The sequence below is a fragment of the Nymphalis io genome, chromosome Z (assembly GCF_905147045.1).
Source record: "Nymphalis io chromosome Z, ilAglIoxx1.1, whole genome shotgun sequence".
Classification (NCBI taxonomy): domain Eukaryota; kingdom Metazoa; phylum Arthropoda; class Insecta; order Lepidoptera; family Nymphalidae; genus Nymphalis; species Nymphalis io.
The window spans coordinates 746327-766104 of record NC_065918.1 but is presented as its reverse complement, the minus strand read 5'-3'; the positions used below and the strand labels follow the sequence as shown (position 1 = coordinate 766104).

Sequence of the window (19778 nt, the reverse complement as noted above, 5' to 3'; positions counted from 1 at the left end):
TTCTGTGGTGAGTCTCGAGTTATTTATTACAGAAATAGCCCTAAAGTTATCACAATCGAAATTTCAGGATTATATAAATGATAAAAGAGCTTAAAATTAAATTTTTTAAATCTTAAATTAATTAAATCTGTTGATATTTTAACAAACTAGAGTGTAATATTACTTATTTAATACTTTTCTGACATTTAACGACCGACTTCTGTGGTGAGTCTCGAGTTATTTATTACAGAAATAGCCCTAAAGTTATCACAATCGAAATTTCAGGATTATATAAATGATAAAAGAGCTTAAAATTAATATTTGATAAATTTAATAGAGGATATAAAAAATACTTGTACAATGTTATTAATATTACATAATATTCTTTTATTGATGGAAACTGAGTTTTTTTGCCGATTTTTCTGGGTGGAATATAAATTCCGAATCGATTGTAGCTTTGCATTAAAAATAACGTTAATGCAAAGTTACAATCGATTTTACTAATATCCTATAGTCGAAGGAGGTTCAAATGGGCTTCGGCTTGACATCGGAATCGGCTCATATTGACTTTGTAGACAAATAAGCTAATTTGTCAAAAAAAAAAACGCAAATTATATTTTTTAATGACATTTATTTTGAAAGAAGATTAAATACGAAGAGAATAAAAATCTATAGGAACATACTTCTACTCTTGTTACATATGGCACATTGTGTGATTATTATTTATGAATAAAAATTATATTATATGTTAGTAGTATGTCAAATTACAGCTACTTTTTACTAAATAAATAAAAAGATATAATAGAAAAATAGCTGCATCATATAACGACGCATTCATGTGGAAAAATCAATCCTCGCACAGCAACGGTGGGGCATGCTGAAACAAATTAAAAAATGTATATTAAAAAACTGTAAATGTAACAAATAAGGACATTTTCTCAAAGTTGAATAACATTTTTTAATGGTGAATTCATTTTTTTTTGACAGAAAGACAATACATTCTTTCCATTCATATTATCCGATATTAAACATTAGCTGGGAATTGATTAGAATTTGTGATTCACTAGTACGTTGTTATTATTTAAAAAAAAACCGGAAAAATTTTTGATCACACGCTATTATACGAATAGGAACTGGTCATTTAGCTAAAATCATAAATGCCCTTATTTTACATTACGCATCATAAACAATCTTCTATATTATAGTAGTATTAATCATATTTACTGGTGGTAGAGCTTTGTGCAAGCTCGTCTGGGTAGGTACCACCCACTCATCAAATATTCTACCGCAAAACAGCAGTACTTGTTATTGTTGTGTTCCGGTTTGAAGAGTGAGTGAGCCAGTGTAATTACAGGCACAAGGGACATAAAATCTTAGTTCCCAAGGTTGGTGGCGCATTGGCTATATAAGCGATGGTTGACATTTCTTACAATGCCAATGTCTAAGGGCGTTTGGTGACCACTTACCATCAGGTGGCCCATATGCTCGTCCGCCTTCCTATTCTATAAAAAAGTAGTATTTTACAGTATATCCATCATTACTTGCAATATATTGAAATTTACACCCCATTTTAATACAATGAAAATGCGTCTTATGAGGTATAAAATCAGAGGATGTATATAGAACGTTTAAAAAAATAAAAAATCTGTATATTTCATTTTGAATGTGTGAATTTTTTTAATGTGTGAATTCGTTTAAAGTTAATTTTTTTATGTCTCGACCAAGTTTGAGATTCCTGATTTGAAAGAATGTTTTCGATATTATATTGCGATGACTCTTGGCTGTGTAAAGTTAAATGTTTTCCTCTAAGATTTCCTAGGCATTATAGTTTGGTTACAAATACAAATTATAGGTAACTGAACCGTATGTTAAGTAAGAGTCACAAGGATCTTGTGGTAATCTGATACGTAGACAGTAGTTTAATGGCTAGCTAATAACAATACCTTACTTTTAGAAAGTAAATGCAACGCTTATCTTATTTTGTCTAATTGACAGAAAAGCGTCCATGATTCGAAAAAAATCAGTAAAATAATAAAGAATGACCTTATAACTCATTCCTTCTACTTATTATTATTGATCGATTCTTCCAAATCAAATATCTGTTACTATTGCTAAATTTAGCTTTAAAATGTAGACATTGTGTGATAAAGCTCTATTTTTATTAGGATATAGTATACTCTATTTTGTTATATATCAAGAAAATCACAAAGTGTATTTAAGATTATTTTACTATTATGATGTTCTGCAATAATTAAATCAAATTGTCCCATGTCGGAGTTTTCATTCGCATCATTTTCACCATAATCTAAATTACTATAATACTGCGTTTTTCTATTCTTTTCTGATGCAACAATTTTACTGGATAATGCTTCAGCCTTTCTTTTATGTACATATATAAGCTAAGAGTATAAGTACATATACAACATTGTTGAATGTATATTGACAATGCAAGCACAATAAAAACTTACGAGATGGCGCTATATGATAGCGCCAAAGTTGAATTGTTAAGTTGAATTGTTGAATTTTCATGTGCTTAATTTGTATTTGTAATTAATTTTGTGCTTGGAGGTGAAGGAAAACATCGTGAAATCTTTATCGAAATTGAGCCACACGTGTATTCCATCAACCCGCATTGGAGCAGCGTGGTGCGCTCTAAAACTTCTCGTCAAAAAAAAGGCGAAGAGGGCTTAGGCTTACAGGAGGCTGTATGACATTGTCAACATAAGAGCAGATAGAAAAACACCACTAAAATTAGTAATAATACCTTTTGCGTTTCGAATTGAATATTTAAAAACTTGATAAAATGCCAAACCAATGGCAAGCAAAGATTTGCGAACAAAATAGTTTTTCAAATGGTCAATGAAATGCTATATTACAAAAATTCAATAGTTTTTATTTAAACTTTACAAATTGTTATAAACTTTATGTATAGTTTAAAACTCTGATATGCACCCTGTACCAAATATCAAGTCGGCGTGATTAAGCAGCTCACTATAATTGCCTGTAAAAAATGCACCCAAAACACAGCAAATTAAACTAAGTGGTTTTAAAATTACTTAATTGTAAGAATTAGAACACTGATTAAAATAAAAATGTCTCATATGCTTTTGGGAGTAACAATATTAAAAAACATGTTATTATTTTTAATATGATAAATGATGGAAGTCCATTCAAACGTTCGATTCCTTATTTATCCTCTTAGGTAAGTATGTTTTTAAAACGATATAAAAATATTTTTTACTTTAAACAGAACCATAATATCAAATTCCATGTTTTTATTAAAAGAGATGACACACTTCCATACAAACTTTCATCCTAAATATCATCATCTTAGATGAGGATTTTTTAAAAAAGCTCCAACAATTGTCTTTACCTTATAAACAAAAGCCTGAATGGCGATTCCCATATTTCTAATATAAGAAATGAATTTCCATACAAAATTTCATCCGCACTTAACCTCAGGAGATGAATTTTGAAAAATCTTTTGTTTGTGCATTGACCTGACCCGCTGGCTTAGGCTGTGCATCAGTGAAACATTTCAAAATCTTAATATTATATACGTAAACTTAAATAGCAAATCAATATAGAGATATATATGTATATACAAGAATTGCTCAATTAATTTAATAATTATAAGATGATTTTGCAGCATAGCGTTAGTGTTTTGTTTCACGGAAGTAATAGCGCTGGCAACATTATAAATTTAATCTTTATTAATAAATACATATTCGATTATATTAAAAAATATATATATATTATTAAGTATTTATGTAAGGGTACCTTTCTCACACCGTTGTCCAAAAAAACCAGTGCCCTCACATTTGCAAGCAAACCCTGGTTGCTGCACGGTCTGAGTGCAAATTCCTCTCATGCACGGTATACGCGTGCAAGCATTGGCGCTCCTCTCTGTCAAACGAAATTAGTATAAGTATTGAGTCTTAATTATATACATACTATAGGAAAAGTACGACCATGTGTATACATAAAATCATTTTTGTAAAGTTTATGTTAGTGTGAAATACTAATGTCGAAAACATAGTTTTTGTAAAAACACGACTTTTTGTAAACACGACTTTCTTCTGAAACAGACATATTACAGTTATCCGTCGTACACCCAACGTACCTTTAACGAAAATAGATTTATTTGGGACCCTATAAAGCCTTGGACAGGCCTAAGCAATGCGAAACTATTAATTTCTAAATTTCTATATTATATAGCTTACATAACTATTTCTTATTCAGCACCTAACTTGGTCATTAACATAATGTATAATTATATAATTTTGGAAAGTTAAAAACATACTTTAATATTTCAATTTACATTATTTTATCTAAAAGATCGAACTTAACTTACAATACTTCTTGTATTTTATGCGTAAAATTAGTTAAGCAGTATATGTACCTTTATTCAAGTATTGTTATTGTGTTATTTAGATATGTTCTATACATAATAACTTGTAGCTTAGCTGTTTAATAAATGCGCTTTCTTCAAATCGGAACACACAAATACACATTATTGATATTAAGAAATAGCGGATTCGTGAGGGGGGTTTCTTGCATCTTTGGTTCAAGCACGTCTGGGTGGGTTGTTAGATATCTAGGCGAGCTTAAAATAAACTTGAGCACTAAAACACAGGATCGGACTTCGATGGTCAAATATATTTTCAGTGGAATATTTTTTTCTGATACATGATAAATAACTCTAAAATATTTCAAAAGAAAATTCGGCAGAATCATATCTGGGATTTATTAATTAGCAAAATTTATTTTTGTACAGAAATGGCTTTATTACAGACAATAAATTTCTTTGATAGAAGAAATCAGTCCATAGATATCATAATGTATTTAATAAATAATACATGAATATTTTAATTCGAAGATATTTTTTTGTGATATAACTCATTTTCGATATATATTTTTATATAATATAATTCAAAAATGCTCGATAGTACGGCGTTGAGAACATAGATTAGAGACAATAAATATTTCTTACTTACTTAGCGTTATCAGGCAACATTATGACAGAAGAAAAAAAAAATACATCCACAATATACTTTTTTTAGACAATCTAAGAGATATTATATAGCGTTAATTGACCAGGTTAAAAAAGCTTTAGTTAGAGGAAATCTACGCTATACCCATCCGCTTAGGAGGAAATTAAATTTATCATTTTATTTACATAAAGGTCGAAATGCATGCTAAGAGTCCGTTGTACAAAGCGATGTTCCGTGTCCGTGTATGTGACAAGCAAGCTTCCGTAAACAATTAATTATTCTTTCAAAGTTAAAGGAAATCTATTGGATGAGACACCTTATAAAGATTATGAAGTAAATAGTTTACTCAGTTTTCAAAGCAATGCGAACTAACAAATAGTAAAAACACTTTTACTATTCTATATTAAATCTGACCGGTAATTCCTGAGCTTAGAACGAAATAAAACTCTTCAGTTTTAATATATTGCTATATATTATATATGCATACTGGTGGTAGGGCTTTGTGCAAGCTCGTCTGGGTAGGTACCACCCACTCATCAGATATTCTACCGCAAAGCAGCAATACTTGATATTGTTGTGTTCCGGTTTGATGGGTGAGTGAGCCAGTGTAATTACAGGCACAAGGGACATAAAATCTTAGTTCCCAAGGTTGGTGGCGCATTGGATATGTAAGCGATGGTTGACATTTCTTACAATGCCAATGTCTAAGAGCGTTGGTGACCACTTACCATCAGGTGGCCCATATGCTCGTCCGCCTTCCTATTCTATAAAAAAAAAAAATATATAATTATGAAATATGAATTAATGCAGAGATAGTTGAGACACAAAAAAAAACAGCTCTTTTAAATTTAAACCCTTTGCGTAAATAGTGTAAATGAATGTACCTAACACTATGGAAAAACTTGCGCGCGAAGTGGCTGCAAATCAGGTATCAAAATTATGGAGTTTGTCCGGATTACAAATGGTATTCTTAATTGGACTTGTTTTACGATTAAATTTCACTCGATCCTGTGTAAGCGGATAAGGCTAGGAAGAAAAAGGAGATATCTAAAGTCCATTTTAAAAATGTATTATTAATTCTTTATTAAGTCTTTAAACTAATTCACCATAGTAATTGTGATACAGATAAAGGGGTCCTTTAGAATATCTACGGCACTATGAATTCTAATCATTGTCTTGGTTTTCAGGAAAGAAGGACAGAATAAATAGTTAGTAAAATGTTCATACGACCGCGCTTCAGCTGAAATGGGCGCCATCTTTTTGGAATCTTTGTGCCGTTAACCTCCAAACCTAAACAAAGTTGTCATAGACTAGAATGGCTTAGCCTTTAAGGGGGTGACTTATTTGGCGGACTTAAACTTAACTTAATTATTAAAATATAGTAATATTGCCTAAAAATCAGTAAAAGTAATGTAGTATGTAGTCACTGTTTATAAATACGTATAAATAAATTTAAGTGTCTGTGATTTCAAAATCCGCCCAAGCTTACTTAATGTAAACGTTTACGTAATGTAAATGTAAACGTTTTAGTAAGTAATACTTTTTTATACAAACTTCACTTTGGTAGTGGAGTTTGTATAAAGAAAATGTATTTCTATTATTGTCAGGTGTACCATCTAATTGGTAATCTCGAAAATATAATATACTCGCAGAGCTCATTTTGGAGCATACAACATGACAACTGTTCACGTGATAACATTTCTCACTAAAACCAATGCCGGCCATGTTCAACGATTGTCATGGGGAAGCACACTTTAACAATACGTACCGGATTATTTTATCCTTGTCCGCATCGGATTATGCATTAATTATTTTCGTTGTTTCGCTTCAACCAATTACTATAGGTTTTTAATTTGCAAATAGCCATAGATACTTCGGGAGTTTTAAAAAAAACGAGAAAAAGTACTGTTACGATGCTGTTTTTTACTTTATGGTTAGGCTATTCGGAAGACTGCAATTTTAACGTAATCTGCTAGCTGCACAATTTTCAAGCAGCCGTAGCAAATATTTTAAGGATTTTTTTTATGGAAATACTAAACTTCACTATAATATAAAGTTGACGGGAACATTGTCAAGCTAAAAAACAACTGGAGATTTTCTTCTTAGCACTAATTAATTTGAAATCGATTTAAGTGATATGTAAAAGACTTCAAATTGCAATTCCTCCCTGTTTTCTCAGATATTGAATCTCTGGTATAGGATTTTCGAATAATTCTGTTGGTAGCAATATGAGTACTATTTACATAATAAATAAGTCCATAAGATAAGCCGACAACCATAAGACCGTTATACAATATTACACGATTGAGATTCGAAGTAAGTTCTTACAGAATAGTTCTACAGGCTCGAATTTAAATAACAATATCGATTGTCAAGACAATGACGATATTACCTATGTAAATCTTCCATTGAATTTTAATACACATTAAAAAGGAATTGGTGTAATAATAACCGATTTTCTAATTAGTATACCTCTTAAAGCCTCCATACATTCTCGTCTAGTACGAAAGATGAATTCAGTTTTGCACCCGTAACCGCAAGTGCACGTCGAGCCAAGTATCTTGCACCCAGGTTGAGTCTCCTCCGGCTCACAAGCCCGAACAAGCACTGGAAATAAAATACACGCAAAAAATGCTTTCGTTTAAATTTGCAACGTCCTTGAAGACTTTGAACTTAATGTTGTAGTTATTATATACTGTTTTATTTAATATAAATACTGTATATACCTGAGATGACCCAGTGGTAAGAAGGCGTGAATCTTAACCGATGATAGTAGGTTCAAACCAGGGCAGGCACCACTCAGTTTTCATCTGCTTAATTTGTTATTATATTTCATCTCGTGCTTGACGGTGAAGGAAAACATCGTGAGGAAACCTGCATGTATCGAATTTCTCTGAAATTCTGTGACAGGTGTATTCCACCAACCCGCATTGGAGCAGCATGGTGGAATAAGCTTCATACCTTCTCCTCAAAAAGGGAGAGGAGGCCTTAGTCCACCAGTGGGACATTCACAAGTTATTACTACACTGTATATGCTTATAACGTATTTTAAGTTATCTGTGTTTCAAAACAAAATAATTAAAATGAAATTACATTTATTCTAAACTTTTTGCTCCACTTTTATCTATTTAATTTTTATTAAAAACGTTTCATTCCGTATCTCTCTTATCTTAAATGTACTTTTTTAATGTCTAAACATTTTTATTTGATTTATAAACATATCAAATCATTTTCTTAAATCTAATTTCAGAGTCGATCGACTTTACTACATTCTTTATACATTCTATTTTTCGCCGCTACATTTTCTCATCCTACGTCATACACTTGTTATAAAAGACACTTTATATTATAATGTTTTACCCTAATGGGCTAACTTGGCGATGTAGAGCAACATATTATTATATGGTATCAATTCGTTACTAAGAAACAGTTGAAAACTTATTTTTAAACTACATTAAACTTTATTAATTTATATTAAACCTAATAATAAGTTTAATAGAAAACAAACGAACAAAGACTTTGAATTATAATTTTATAAACAACATTCGCTTTCGGTTGTTTTTATCTTCATCGCATCCGTTAAAAGACAACTTCTAACTGTTTTCGTTGAGTACAATGAATTATTATGATCAGTATTCAATTAAAGTCGGGTTGTGTTCATTGAATTCTTAAAATGTTATAATGTTGTAATAGAATATTATTTATTTCTCGAACCAAGTTATACCTTAATAAAATCGTAATACCTGTACCTCTACCGGTTTACGTGGCGCACGCCAGTATCGGCAGTATCGGCCTGATTTTTGCCGACATCTTAACAATTATCTTCTTAGTTTTTTAAATTAATTGCACATCTAAATCACAAATTACTATATCAATTAGTGTAAGCCGTATGAAAAATCGTTAGGTGGTTTTGGAGTACATCGCTTTCAGACAGATAGACGCGGTGGGGGACTTAGCTTTATAATATTTAGTAAATTGCAAGCTGGGCATAGTTGGAGGAGATGGGAGAGAACTTGAGATCAGGACTGACGTCTTACATATTTTCGAAGGTGCGGTAACGAGAACGACTTCCTGTTGTACTGGAAAATTCTTGCTAGATAAACCCAAAAGTTTTTATAACCTGGAACACCAACCTTGAAATCCATAGTCGTACAAGTAAGCTGCTCGGCGATAAGGTGCTCTCATAAATTTACAATACATAACGAAATGACCTTCGACCTCTATCGCAATATGTGATGCTGTTCATGAATTATTATTAACATAGGGAATATTAAAATTAGTTCATGGACAGTATCTCTGATATTATTATAAATCAAGTTTGAACAGAAAATAAGTTCTAGTTATAATTGAAAGATATTTTAACTAAATAAACTTAATAAGCCACTAGAATCAAACCTATGCATCTTCTAAGTTTGATTTTCATTTTATCAGAAGCTGAATTTGGGCAAGTATGTTGCGGTAAGATGTTTTTCTTGTGAGTGTGTCTACTAGGGATGTGAGTGTTAGGGATGACGCGTTAGACCGTTCTCTGATATAATAAGACATAATTTACTGTTCAGTTTTATTTTTATGTAATCGTTACTGAAAAGTATAAGCTTATAAATTTTAACTTTTTTCAAGATTATAAGATTTAAGTCGTTAAATTTAATTAAACAATGTGGCGAAACAGAGACGTTTGTTAACTATGTTTGTTTTAGAAACAATATCGTAATTTATTAAAATCAATCAAAATCAAAATATTTTTTATTCAAATAAACTTTTCCAAGTACTTATGAATGGTCAAACGCTACCACCAGTTATATGCAAATACACCAACTAGCTTAAAGTGGTTTTTGAGCATAGTTATAATATATATAACAAAACAAAAACTCATAAGTTAAGTATCATAAAAGCAAACACTTGGATAGTGGTAAAACTTTCGTCATTAAAACAAATTCAAATGTAAATATTTTTTTAATTATCTTATAAACTAAAACGAATTTCGTTTCAGAACGGTTATCGATTCGGTGTGATTTGGCAATAATATCGCCATCGATAACAACTGTTCCTTTATTTATTTTTTTCGTTTTGCAGATGGATCTTAAGGATATATAGTTCCTTACGATTCTTTGACAAAATAAATCTGAATTGTAATATGAGAAAATTATATATAATTATTTTATAATTAATGACTAAAGTGAAAAGTATTTGAAAACGATTAAAAAGAAGTACTTTTTATACGTAATTACACTAATACACTCATTTTGAAATATTTTTGGAATTTAGATGTAATATACAAATCTAAATCGAAAATCGTGGGTCAGGATCTAACGTAATCTGCGGTGCAGGAAAACTATGTAAAAATAACTTCGTATTGAATAAAATTCCTCCACTGGATATATTACTGGCATATTATATTAACATGTAAATACATTTCAAAACGCATCTAAATATAAGACTCCTTGAAGTAAAGCGAGGTACGAGATTGCAAGAATCCTTCAACTTGTCTCTGTAATTCAATATGCATATCGTATAAACTTCTCAGAAACGTTAGAAATAAACGGCCTATCTCGTCTTTTATTCTTAATTTACGCGAATTTTGCAACACTAAAAAACAAAGATGACGAACATAAGATCATTAAAATTGACAAATGAATGTTTATTAATGTATTAGGAGACAAACATTGCAAGCAAAATCCATGTAAAGGTCAAAGATTCATCCATAAGCTAAAAGTATTTTGAATGAAATGTCATGTTTAAAATTATTTTAAATTAAAATCTATATTGAGCCGCAGCAATCATAAACTCGTTTGGTATTCAATGTTCAACTCTCTATTCTGTAAAAAGTAATAATATAACGGTTCTCCATCTAGCTTTAGTGGGGTTTCATAGTGAAACGAAAAATATTCTTTATTTAATCTTTGGTTTTGTATGGCCGCTATAGCAAGATATCATTTTAAATTGTCCAATTTACAAATATATTTACAGAAAACCATCGATTTCATTTTGAACGAATACATTTGAATGCTAAATAAAGTTTAATGTTGAGAGACAAAACAGTAAACGCAAGGTTACAATAATTAAAAGCATTTATGTCGAATTGTATTTTTTGTATTAAAAAAAACACCGAAAAAACATTCCCAGTATCTCTTTTAGTTATTTTCAATTTGTTGCTTTTGTCGAGAGAAAACATTTACATTTCGGAAAATGCAATGCAAATAGTATTGATGTTGAGTGGTAGGTACAATACCACGTTTGTATATATATATATATATATATATATATATATATATATATATATATATATTGTGGTACCATTTACAAAGGTTGGTTTTTATTATTAAGTATATTTTAAGTATTTGTCTAGGATACAGTGATGTCCCACTGCTGGGCGGAAGTCTTTCTTCATTTTTGTCTTTACCGTCGAGTATGAGATGAATTATAAGCACAAATTAAATATATTTTTGTATAGAATATAATACATAATTTGACAAATGTGATCCTTATCTACGAACTTGTCTAGTTAACAAACATACTAAGTACCTATGACATTGTAATTTGGATGTTCAGCGGATTGCGATGGACGATTTTTTCTAAAGGGTTGTTCATTTTTTACACAATTTCGGCCAATGAATATATTATTAATGTTTCGTACTTTTTAGAGTGCGAAATTTTCCGTAGACGTGTTTTAGTTTTTGGGCTTTATTTTTTTAATGAACTTTACAGCATAAAGGTCACTGCCGTGACATTGAACAGATTGCATTAAGCTCAGGTTTATTCAATAAGGTTTTCTTCTCACACATTTCGCATGAATAGGGAAACCTAGTTGTTCGTTTCAGCGTCGATCTATTGAAGAAGTCTTTTAAATCCATTTCTATACAGGTTACCTATTCTGTATATATATATGTATTATATTCTTTATATATTAATAAAATGTTGTATAATAAATGGGAAGAACGAACAATTAACGAAACGCCAATGGCAAGTTTTTGTCTAAAATACACTGTTTTCGTTAATTTGTAGGTGAATATTGGTGGAACCATTTACATACAATTGATTGTTGATTATATTATATATTATTATTTTATATATAGCATTATATTATATATAGACGATATGTAGGGGATTATTTAGATTATATTTGAGTAATTTGCGCATTAAGGTCAAATAAGACAAATATTTATGTTAACGAGTTGTTATAACATTTGCGGTCAAACAATGGACATCGCCGTGCAACAACGCTGAGCCAAGTAAAGTTACTTAAAGTAATTTGACATTAATTAAAAATATTGCTTTTCGTTTGAACTCCATGAGCCAGAAAGAGAGGGAATATTATTTGGTATAATAGATACTATATATATTTTTTTTTTCAGCCTTTTGCCGTCCACTGCTGGACGAAAGCCTCCCCCATAGAACGCCAAAATATATATATTTAATATATTTATATAGATAATATATTTATAGAGTATTTCGGGATCATACAAAAAGATTTACGATTGAAGGCTTATACCAATAATATTATGTTGCTTGCTTTTAAAATGAGCGGATATGAAAAAAATATATCATTTGAACAAAATTATTCATATTCTTTCGACATAATATAGATATAATATATACATAGATCTAATCCAATTAATATGAAATTTGTATGTTATTTTGGTTTACATTTTCAGGCCGGTCTTGGACTATATGATATAAGATATTAAATAAAAGAGAGAGAGAGACGGAGAGAGAAAAAATTTAAAAAAAAGGTTTTATTCAATTGAAGTCGAGGCTACATATATATAGTATATAATATTTGATCTGATTGTCGTCTAGGAACGAGTATAACGAGCATTTATTTAAGCACGGCGAATAAACAAGTCTTGTTGTAAATATGATATTCTTGTGAAAAATATGAACCAGGACACAATTTTGTAAGACCTTTTGAAGTTATAGCACGTGTTATACCGTACAATGTGGAAAATACGCAATATATATTCTTATACAAAAATTGACTGCCTCGTTGTTCTAGTGGCTAGATGTAAGGCTGCAGACCCCGAGGTCCTGGGTTCAAATTCCAGGTCGGGCTAATAAAATGTTATTGGGTCAAAGATTTTCTAAAATAGGGAATAGAAAGTGCACCTGTGTGTGCGCACGCACTTGTACACTATAGTATGTCCTGCAGAGTTGGCTAATCTATCTTGAGATTGGCCAACCGTGCAGGACACGTTGGCCGAAATCGGTCTGGAGGACTTTATATAAAAAAAAAAAAAAAAAATTATGATTTTAAAAGAGAAATAAAGAAATAATAATATAAATAGTACATTTTTGGGGATCAGATATTAAAAAACTGAGATACGGTGAGAAATATTAATCAGAACTTGGTCAAAATACTTTTATTCGAGTAGATGCTCATAAACACTTTTGGTATGTCTCCTTAGAGGTTTCATTAGTATGTAGCATCTACCAACAAGAACAGCCAGGAAACTCAACATTCGATCTTTACTGAAATGAATTAGGTTTGGATAGGTGCCAGATTGGTTTGTGTTCTGGTTTAAAGGGTGGGTGAGCCAATGTAACTACAGACACAAGGGACGTAACGTCTTAGTTTCCAAGGTCGGTGGCATATGGGTGATGTAATAGATGGGTTATATTTTTCCACCGTTTATGAGACCACTTCCCATCAGGTAGATCATTTGCCAATCCATCAATCGAATTCAAATTAAAAAAAGTCTTTTATGGAAATCAGCGTTGCATGCGTTTTGCGTTCAGCGTGCATTAACGTAAAAAAATAAAATTAAAATTGTAACCTGAGAGCATTGAGTCAATGTTTAATTAAACTTTCGTTTATAATTGAATATTTTTACAATATAAATTTAGCTTGGTGGTTTAAGAAATATTTAAAAAAATCATACATGAGGCGAGTGATATTCGTGTATACGCCCGAATAGAGAGGTCGGTTGATTAAGTTTGAAGTTTTCATCATTCATAATAATCCGCTTGCCCCGTGCGTATCGGGCAGTCTGAAAACTGCCAAAGATTGCAGATGCTAACGGCCTGCCTTACGAGCAAACTATTGCCTCGGGGTGCACCCATTATGGATGTGCTTTTCAAAAATCGTTTAGAGGGCGCTTCTGACACCCATTTGCTCTATAGCAACTAAATTCTACTCTGCTTGTATAATTGAACTTATATTATTTATGGAATAAATATTCTCTTGGATAAATAAATAATTAAATAAAAATGTGAACAAAAAGCATTAAAACCAAATATAAACTTTAAATTGAAATTTTAATATTATAGGGGTGCCAAAATACTTATAAAAATGTGGACAGTAGATATAAGGACACAAATTATATGTATATGTACATATATCGCGAGCTATCCGGTCATTATCAAAGCAACCATTATATCGCTGTAGCTATTTTTAATAAGCCTACAATTATTTATGACAAAAACGAATATAATTATCATATGCTTTTGTTATAACATTTTCAACATAAAAATAAAATTCAATTGCTTTTCGTGTTTCATGTTCAAGCTAAAAGCTTTTATATGTAAATCTGAAAAAGAGCTGAATAATTTATTGTTTTAAAAGTCAAATAAGACGCCAGCTTTAAAGATAATGTAAAAGAAGTGATTATATTTCCCAAAATCATTATACTTTTACGTCGTAGGTAATGGAATCAACAAAGTTATGATATGAACAAGCATTGTATCAAAATTCGCTTGAACCTAAGTTACACGTTTTAGGATACATAAAAAAACAGCAATAAAAAATCAAGAGTATAAATATTTTAAAATAATAAAAAATTTAAAATAATAAAATAAAATAGTGTATATATATTTTATGTGTCGCAAATACTCACCGAAAACGGCCGCCGTGGCGATGACGAGAAGTGTGGTGCGCACGCGCATTGTTGGTTCGGTTAGAGAACAAGCTTCGACTGATAACAGCAAGCCACTGAAGTGAACGCCCGCTGTGCCGCCTTATCTACGCTGTTAACTATACATACATACTAAAACATATTGTTATGTCACATCTTGCCCACTTAATGCAACTAGACGTTTCATGTGGTTTTGTTTATTTAATTTAATATAATGAATTAAAAGAAAATATTGCGCTCTTATTTTTTTTAAATGTAACTTCATTGGTTGTAGTTAGGGTTAAATTTTAACATTTATATATGTTATATACATACATATTTCTATATACAGTATAATAAATCCCCCAGAATTTAACAACACGAAAACTGGAGGGAGTGTTAGTAATCAGAGGAAATACAGATATGAAGAAAATGGGCTAACTCTTTATAAATGAAGTAATGGCAAGCGAATGTTTATTAGAAATTCTAAAATGACAAAAAATTAACGGTAACAGCAGCAACTCGACCCGCATGCGATCCGCGTGCGCTTATTATTCATATTAATATTGATATACCCGGCGCCGGTGCGTTTAACAGCACACAGTTGACTAGAGTTGAGCACGGTTAATAGATATTTATAATGCGTAACTTTTTTTTATATTGCATAGTTAGGTGAACGAGCATATGGGCCACCTGATGTTAAGTGGTCACCAACGCCCATAGACATTGGCATTGTAAGAAGTGTTAACCATCGCTTACATCGCCAATGCGCCACCAAATTTGGGAACTAAGATGTTATGTCCCTTGTGCTTGTAATTACACTGGCTCACTCACCCTTCAAACCGGAACACAACAATACCAAGTACTGCTGTTTTGCGGTAGAATATCTGATGAGTGGGTGGTACCTAAATAGACGAGCTTGCACAAAGCCCTACCTCCAGTAGATACTATTTATAATGTTATACCTACATTCGACTATTAAGCCGAGAAGATGAAAAAAGCATTTTTTTTTTGTTTCTAGTACCGTTTAAAATTTTATGGCGAATATAAGTGTACTTTAAGGTTCTTATTTTTAATTAACTAACAATAATCTAACAATATTTTTTGACGCATGAGCAACACGGCTGGATATACGTAATATGTTGTGTTTCGACTTTAGGATTCTGTCGTAATATAGATACAAAAGATTTTACCCACTCATCAGATATTCTACCGCAAAACAACAGTACCCGATATTGTTGTGTTCCAGTTTGAAGGGTAAGTGAGCCAGTGTAATTACAGGCACAAGGGACATAACATCTTAGTTCCCAAGGTTGGTGGCGCATTGGCTATGTAAGCGATGGTTGACATTTCTTACAATGCCAATTTCTAAGGGCGTTGGTGATCACTTACCATCAGGTGGCCCATATGCTCGTCCGCCTTCCTATTTTATAAAAAAAAACTCAAAGTCCCAAAGTTTTTGATGATGCTATTCTCATATCTCAATTATTGCACACAAATATACTCCAGGTACCTTACTAAAATTATTGCGTTTGCAACTCGAAAACTTAAATGGGTTAAAAGGTTTAAATAAATATAAGGTTTTTCATCAGATGTTTCAGACGCTAGTTAATTTTATATAACAAAATGTATAAATATTCTCGCTTTATTTATTTCGATCCTGATTATTATTTTGACGCATTGATGCGAAAAAATAGAATACACACATATTATACGGTACAGTTAGTAACAATTGCTTATTACAAGAATAGCCCAAAATATGAACAGCAAAGAAACAAAATAATTATAATAATAATATTATTATTGTATGCGAGATTAATATTTATTAACTATATTTTTCTGTTTCCGTTACGTAAAAATAAATGAGCTCGGTTATTTTGTTCATAGAGATACATAGAGTACAAAGAGTAGACATAACTTTTATAGAGTGTCACCTTTTGACATTCGTTCGACATTGGAGCTAAATAAAATTGCACTTTTTTCCGTAATAGAGGTTCACCTTCGAATGCAACATCAAAGTAAATATTCCTTATATAAGCTTTGCCTTTTTATAATTTATAAAATATCAAGAAAACGACGTAGTAGACGTAGGCAGTAATATTATAAAGCGTGTACTTGAGAGTTCAGTTGCAGTGTTTGTAAGATAAAATCTTTTGATAAATAATAATCCCATTAAAAACATAAATGTAAAATGAGAGCCAAGTTCAATATTATGATATATGTCTTGGTTGTTGACTTCAACGACAAAAGAAGTGAGATCTAATTGGGTGCCAAGTTCAAAGGTCAGTCCTGAAATTTATTTATAACAAAATAAAATATTTTATAACAACTTAAAATATAATTTCTTCTTATAACTTAGGATAATATATCTAAGCCTAAGGTCCGACTTGGCTAGTTCTAAAGCTGTAAGTTCTTATTTTATTTTTGAATATTTGGCTTGCAGATAGAAACTACCATCGAACATAGACATCTTCCATGACTGTGTTAGTAGGTACTTAATAAAAATTTTAAGGTGGGCTTATTAACAAGAATTTTGTATTAATTATTATTTCAATAATATGAAATTATTTTATTAAAAAATAATTCCAAATAATGTTCTGTAATCGATATGTTTAGCCTTGTTCAGCTAAAATTACATAGCATAAATGTTCCACAACTTCTTGAGGAGAAGAGTCGAAGTTTATTCAACCACGCTGCTCCGTTTTAGGTTGGTGGCTCAGACAGAAGACATAAGTGGCGGAGGGACTTTGTTTTGTAATATACGGTGATTAAGATCATATATCTTAGGTATATAAATTCATGGTACAACCTTTAGAAAAGGAGCAGTAAATTTAAGCGTCACATCTAGCAAAGGTTGTACTTTATATGTATGAAACAGGCACGTGTATTCGAAACGCGGATTAAATCGCCTATTGTTATATAATGGATATTCTTAGGCTTTTGTCACTTTTGCATAGATATATATTTGTATGCAAATTGCTTTTGACAATGCAAACTGCATTTGAAGAGGGCAAGGATGATTTTTTTAAAAGATAAAATTTATTTTTATTCTACAAATTATTATTGTTTACATATTCTATGAGTAAAAACTTTAACAAACGTCTTAATTGAAATTGAACACTGATATTATAATATATATATTGTTTTTTTTTACATATACGGTCGTTTGTTTTTAAGGTAGGCAATAAATACACACTTTTATACATGATACACTCAGAATCGGGGCGGGAATCGCAACCCCAGAGCGGAAGGCACTGCCGACTGCATCAATACATTAATTTATACGGTATGACAAAGTACAAGGGACATTACTTCGTAGTTCCCCAGGTTGGTTGTGCATTGACGATACTAGGAATCGAGCTGTTAGAAATATTACCCATATTTCTAACAGCGCCAATATCTATGGTCAGTGGCGACCATTTACCATCAGATTGCCAATTTGCCAATCCACCATCCTATTTCTAAAATCTCCGGTGCGTTTCGTGTTTGTTCTTTAAGAAAAGCGCTAGTGACACTGCGAATCACTGCTATTTACACTTAAATGATCCAGCTCATAGCGATTTAGAAGTATTATTTCTGTCTTTAAAAATACAAACTCACTACACGGTACAATAAATCAATTTCATCTAAGAAAATAATTAACAGAGTGTAAAGAGAAATATCTTGAAGGTGATATACTAAGATACTACCTAAGAGTGTCATCTAATTGAACGGTAAGGCTGTGGATGGTGCTGTGTGTGTTTCTCTAAATCCAATAGAAAAAATATCTTCTTGTATCATTCACTTCATTTTTTTTTAATTTAAATCGGTTAGGCACACTTAAAAATCGTTCATTCGCAAACGTTCACCACCGCATAAACATTGGTACTTATATTACATCGTAAATGCGCCATTAATCTCGAGAACTTACATGTTTATATCCCTTGAGCCTGTAGTTAATAGTTAGTTATAATTGAATAGGGCTAGACTGAAGATAGGTACATAATATAATATATATGACGGTGCGTCGATAATTTTAGTGGGAGATTTTTAATGGTCTAATAATTTTTGTTATAACAAATTGTTTATGACAGTTTACTTTATTTGTGATAGAATGAATATTTTAAGAGCGGGTAATCCCGAATAGGGTAGTGTGTCGTCAAACATGCTAACAGCTGATCATTGACTTGTCACCGTCACACGAGGTAGGCGCCTTCTAACCTATTGGCTCTCAATCCAAGTTAATCAACCTTACCGTATTATATTTTGTGTAATTATATTGGGAAATCCAATAATAGTGTACTGAACAATTAAAATGTGTCTTTATTTCGGATATTCCGCCACCATCACGCCCACTATGGAGGACAACAGCCAAGATCATTTTAAAGGCCCTTCTGACGTTCCGACATATATTAAATGATAATTGCTTTCATTTATATAAAGTATGATTACTTTAAAACTGTTATCGCTCTTCGCATTTGATAGAGCATTTATAAAGCTCAATCGATTTAGTATTTTTTTCAGTGTTTGGTATTTGTTCTTTGTTTAATTCAATGTTCATCCAGCGTAGGCAATGTTGATAATAATCTCGAAACATACGTACATCAAAAACTAATATTAGTCTTTAATAATGTTATAATTATAATGGTCAAGGCCAATGTCATGATCTATTTACGATTCCAATAAAGTTATTCTATACCAAATTTCAGGTTTCAATAGTTGAAATATTATGTAATTGTATTTTAAAGGTCATAGATAATATTATAACTATCTTCTTGAAAGCATTGAGCTCATATAATATTTTTCAAAGAACTTGCTTTCAGAGGAAATAGTAAATTACACGATAAAAAATTTCCTTCCTTCGAGCATTTTTCTAGTTATGATCCATGAAACATTATACCATGAATTTAAAAATAATTCAAACTCCTGGTTTATTCATCATCATATAATAAAATAAACAAAATCAGAAATACTTATTCAATATAAAAGCGTTACATTA

The 19778-nt window shown here is 31.2% G+C and overlaps 1 protein-coding gene across 1 annotated transcript; it reads right to left on the bottom strand.

The window, feature by feature from the left end:
• Positions 1 to 590: 590 nt before the first annotated feature.
• On the bottom strand, positions 591 to 14943 carry LOC126780219 (cubilin-like). The gene is made up of 4 exons (XM_050504502.1): positions 14804 to 14943; positions 7446 to 7580; positions 3760 to 3885; positions 591 to 856 (listed from the first exon to the last, which is right to left on the bottom strand). The coding sequence occupies exons 1-4, from the start codon at positions 14850 to 14852 to the stop codon at positions 798 to 800; spliced, it is 369 nt and encodes a 122-aa protein (XP_050360459.1). The 5' UTR covers positions 14853 to 14943; the 3' UTR covers positions 591 to 797.
• Between the last annotated feature and the right edge of the window lie 4835 nt (positions 14944 to 19778).

Bases quoted from the DNA above. Each gene is read 5' to 3' on its own strand.
- LOC126780219 (XM_050504502.1), bottom strand. From the start codon at position 14,852: ATGCGCGTGCGCACCACACTTCTCGTCATCGCCACGGCGGCCGTTTTC. The intron at 3,886-7,445 runs GTATACTAATTA...TTCGTTTGACAG, and splicing joins ATGTATGGAGGCTTTAAGAG to AGAGGAGCGCCAATGCTTGC. The intron at 857-3,759 runs GTACCCTTACAT...AATTTGTTTCAG, and splicing joins TGGACAACGGTGTGAGAAAG to CATGCCCCACCGTTGCTGTG.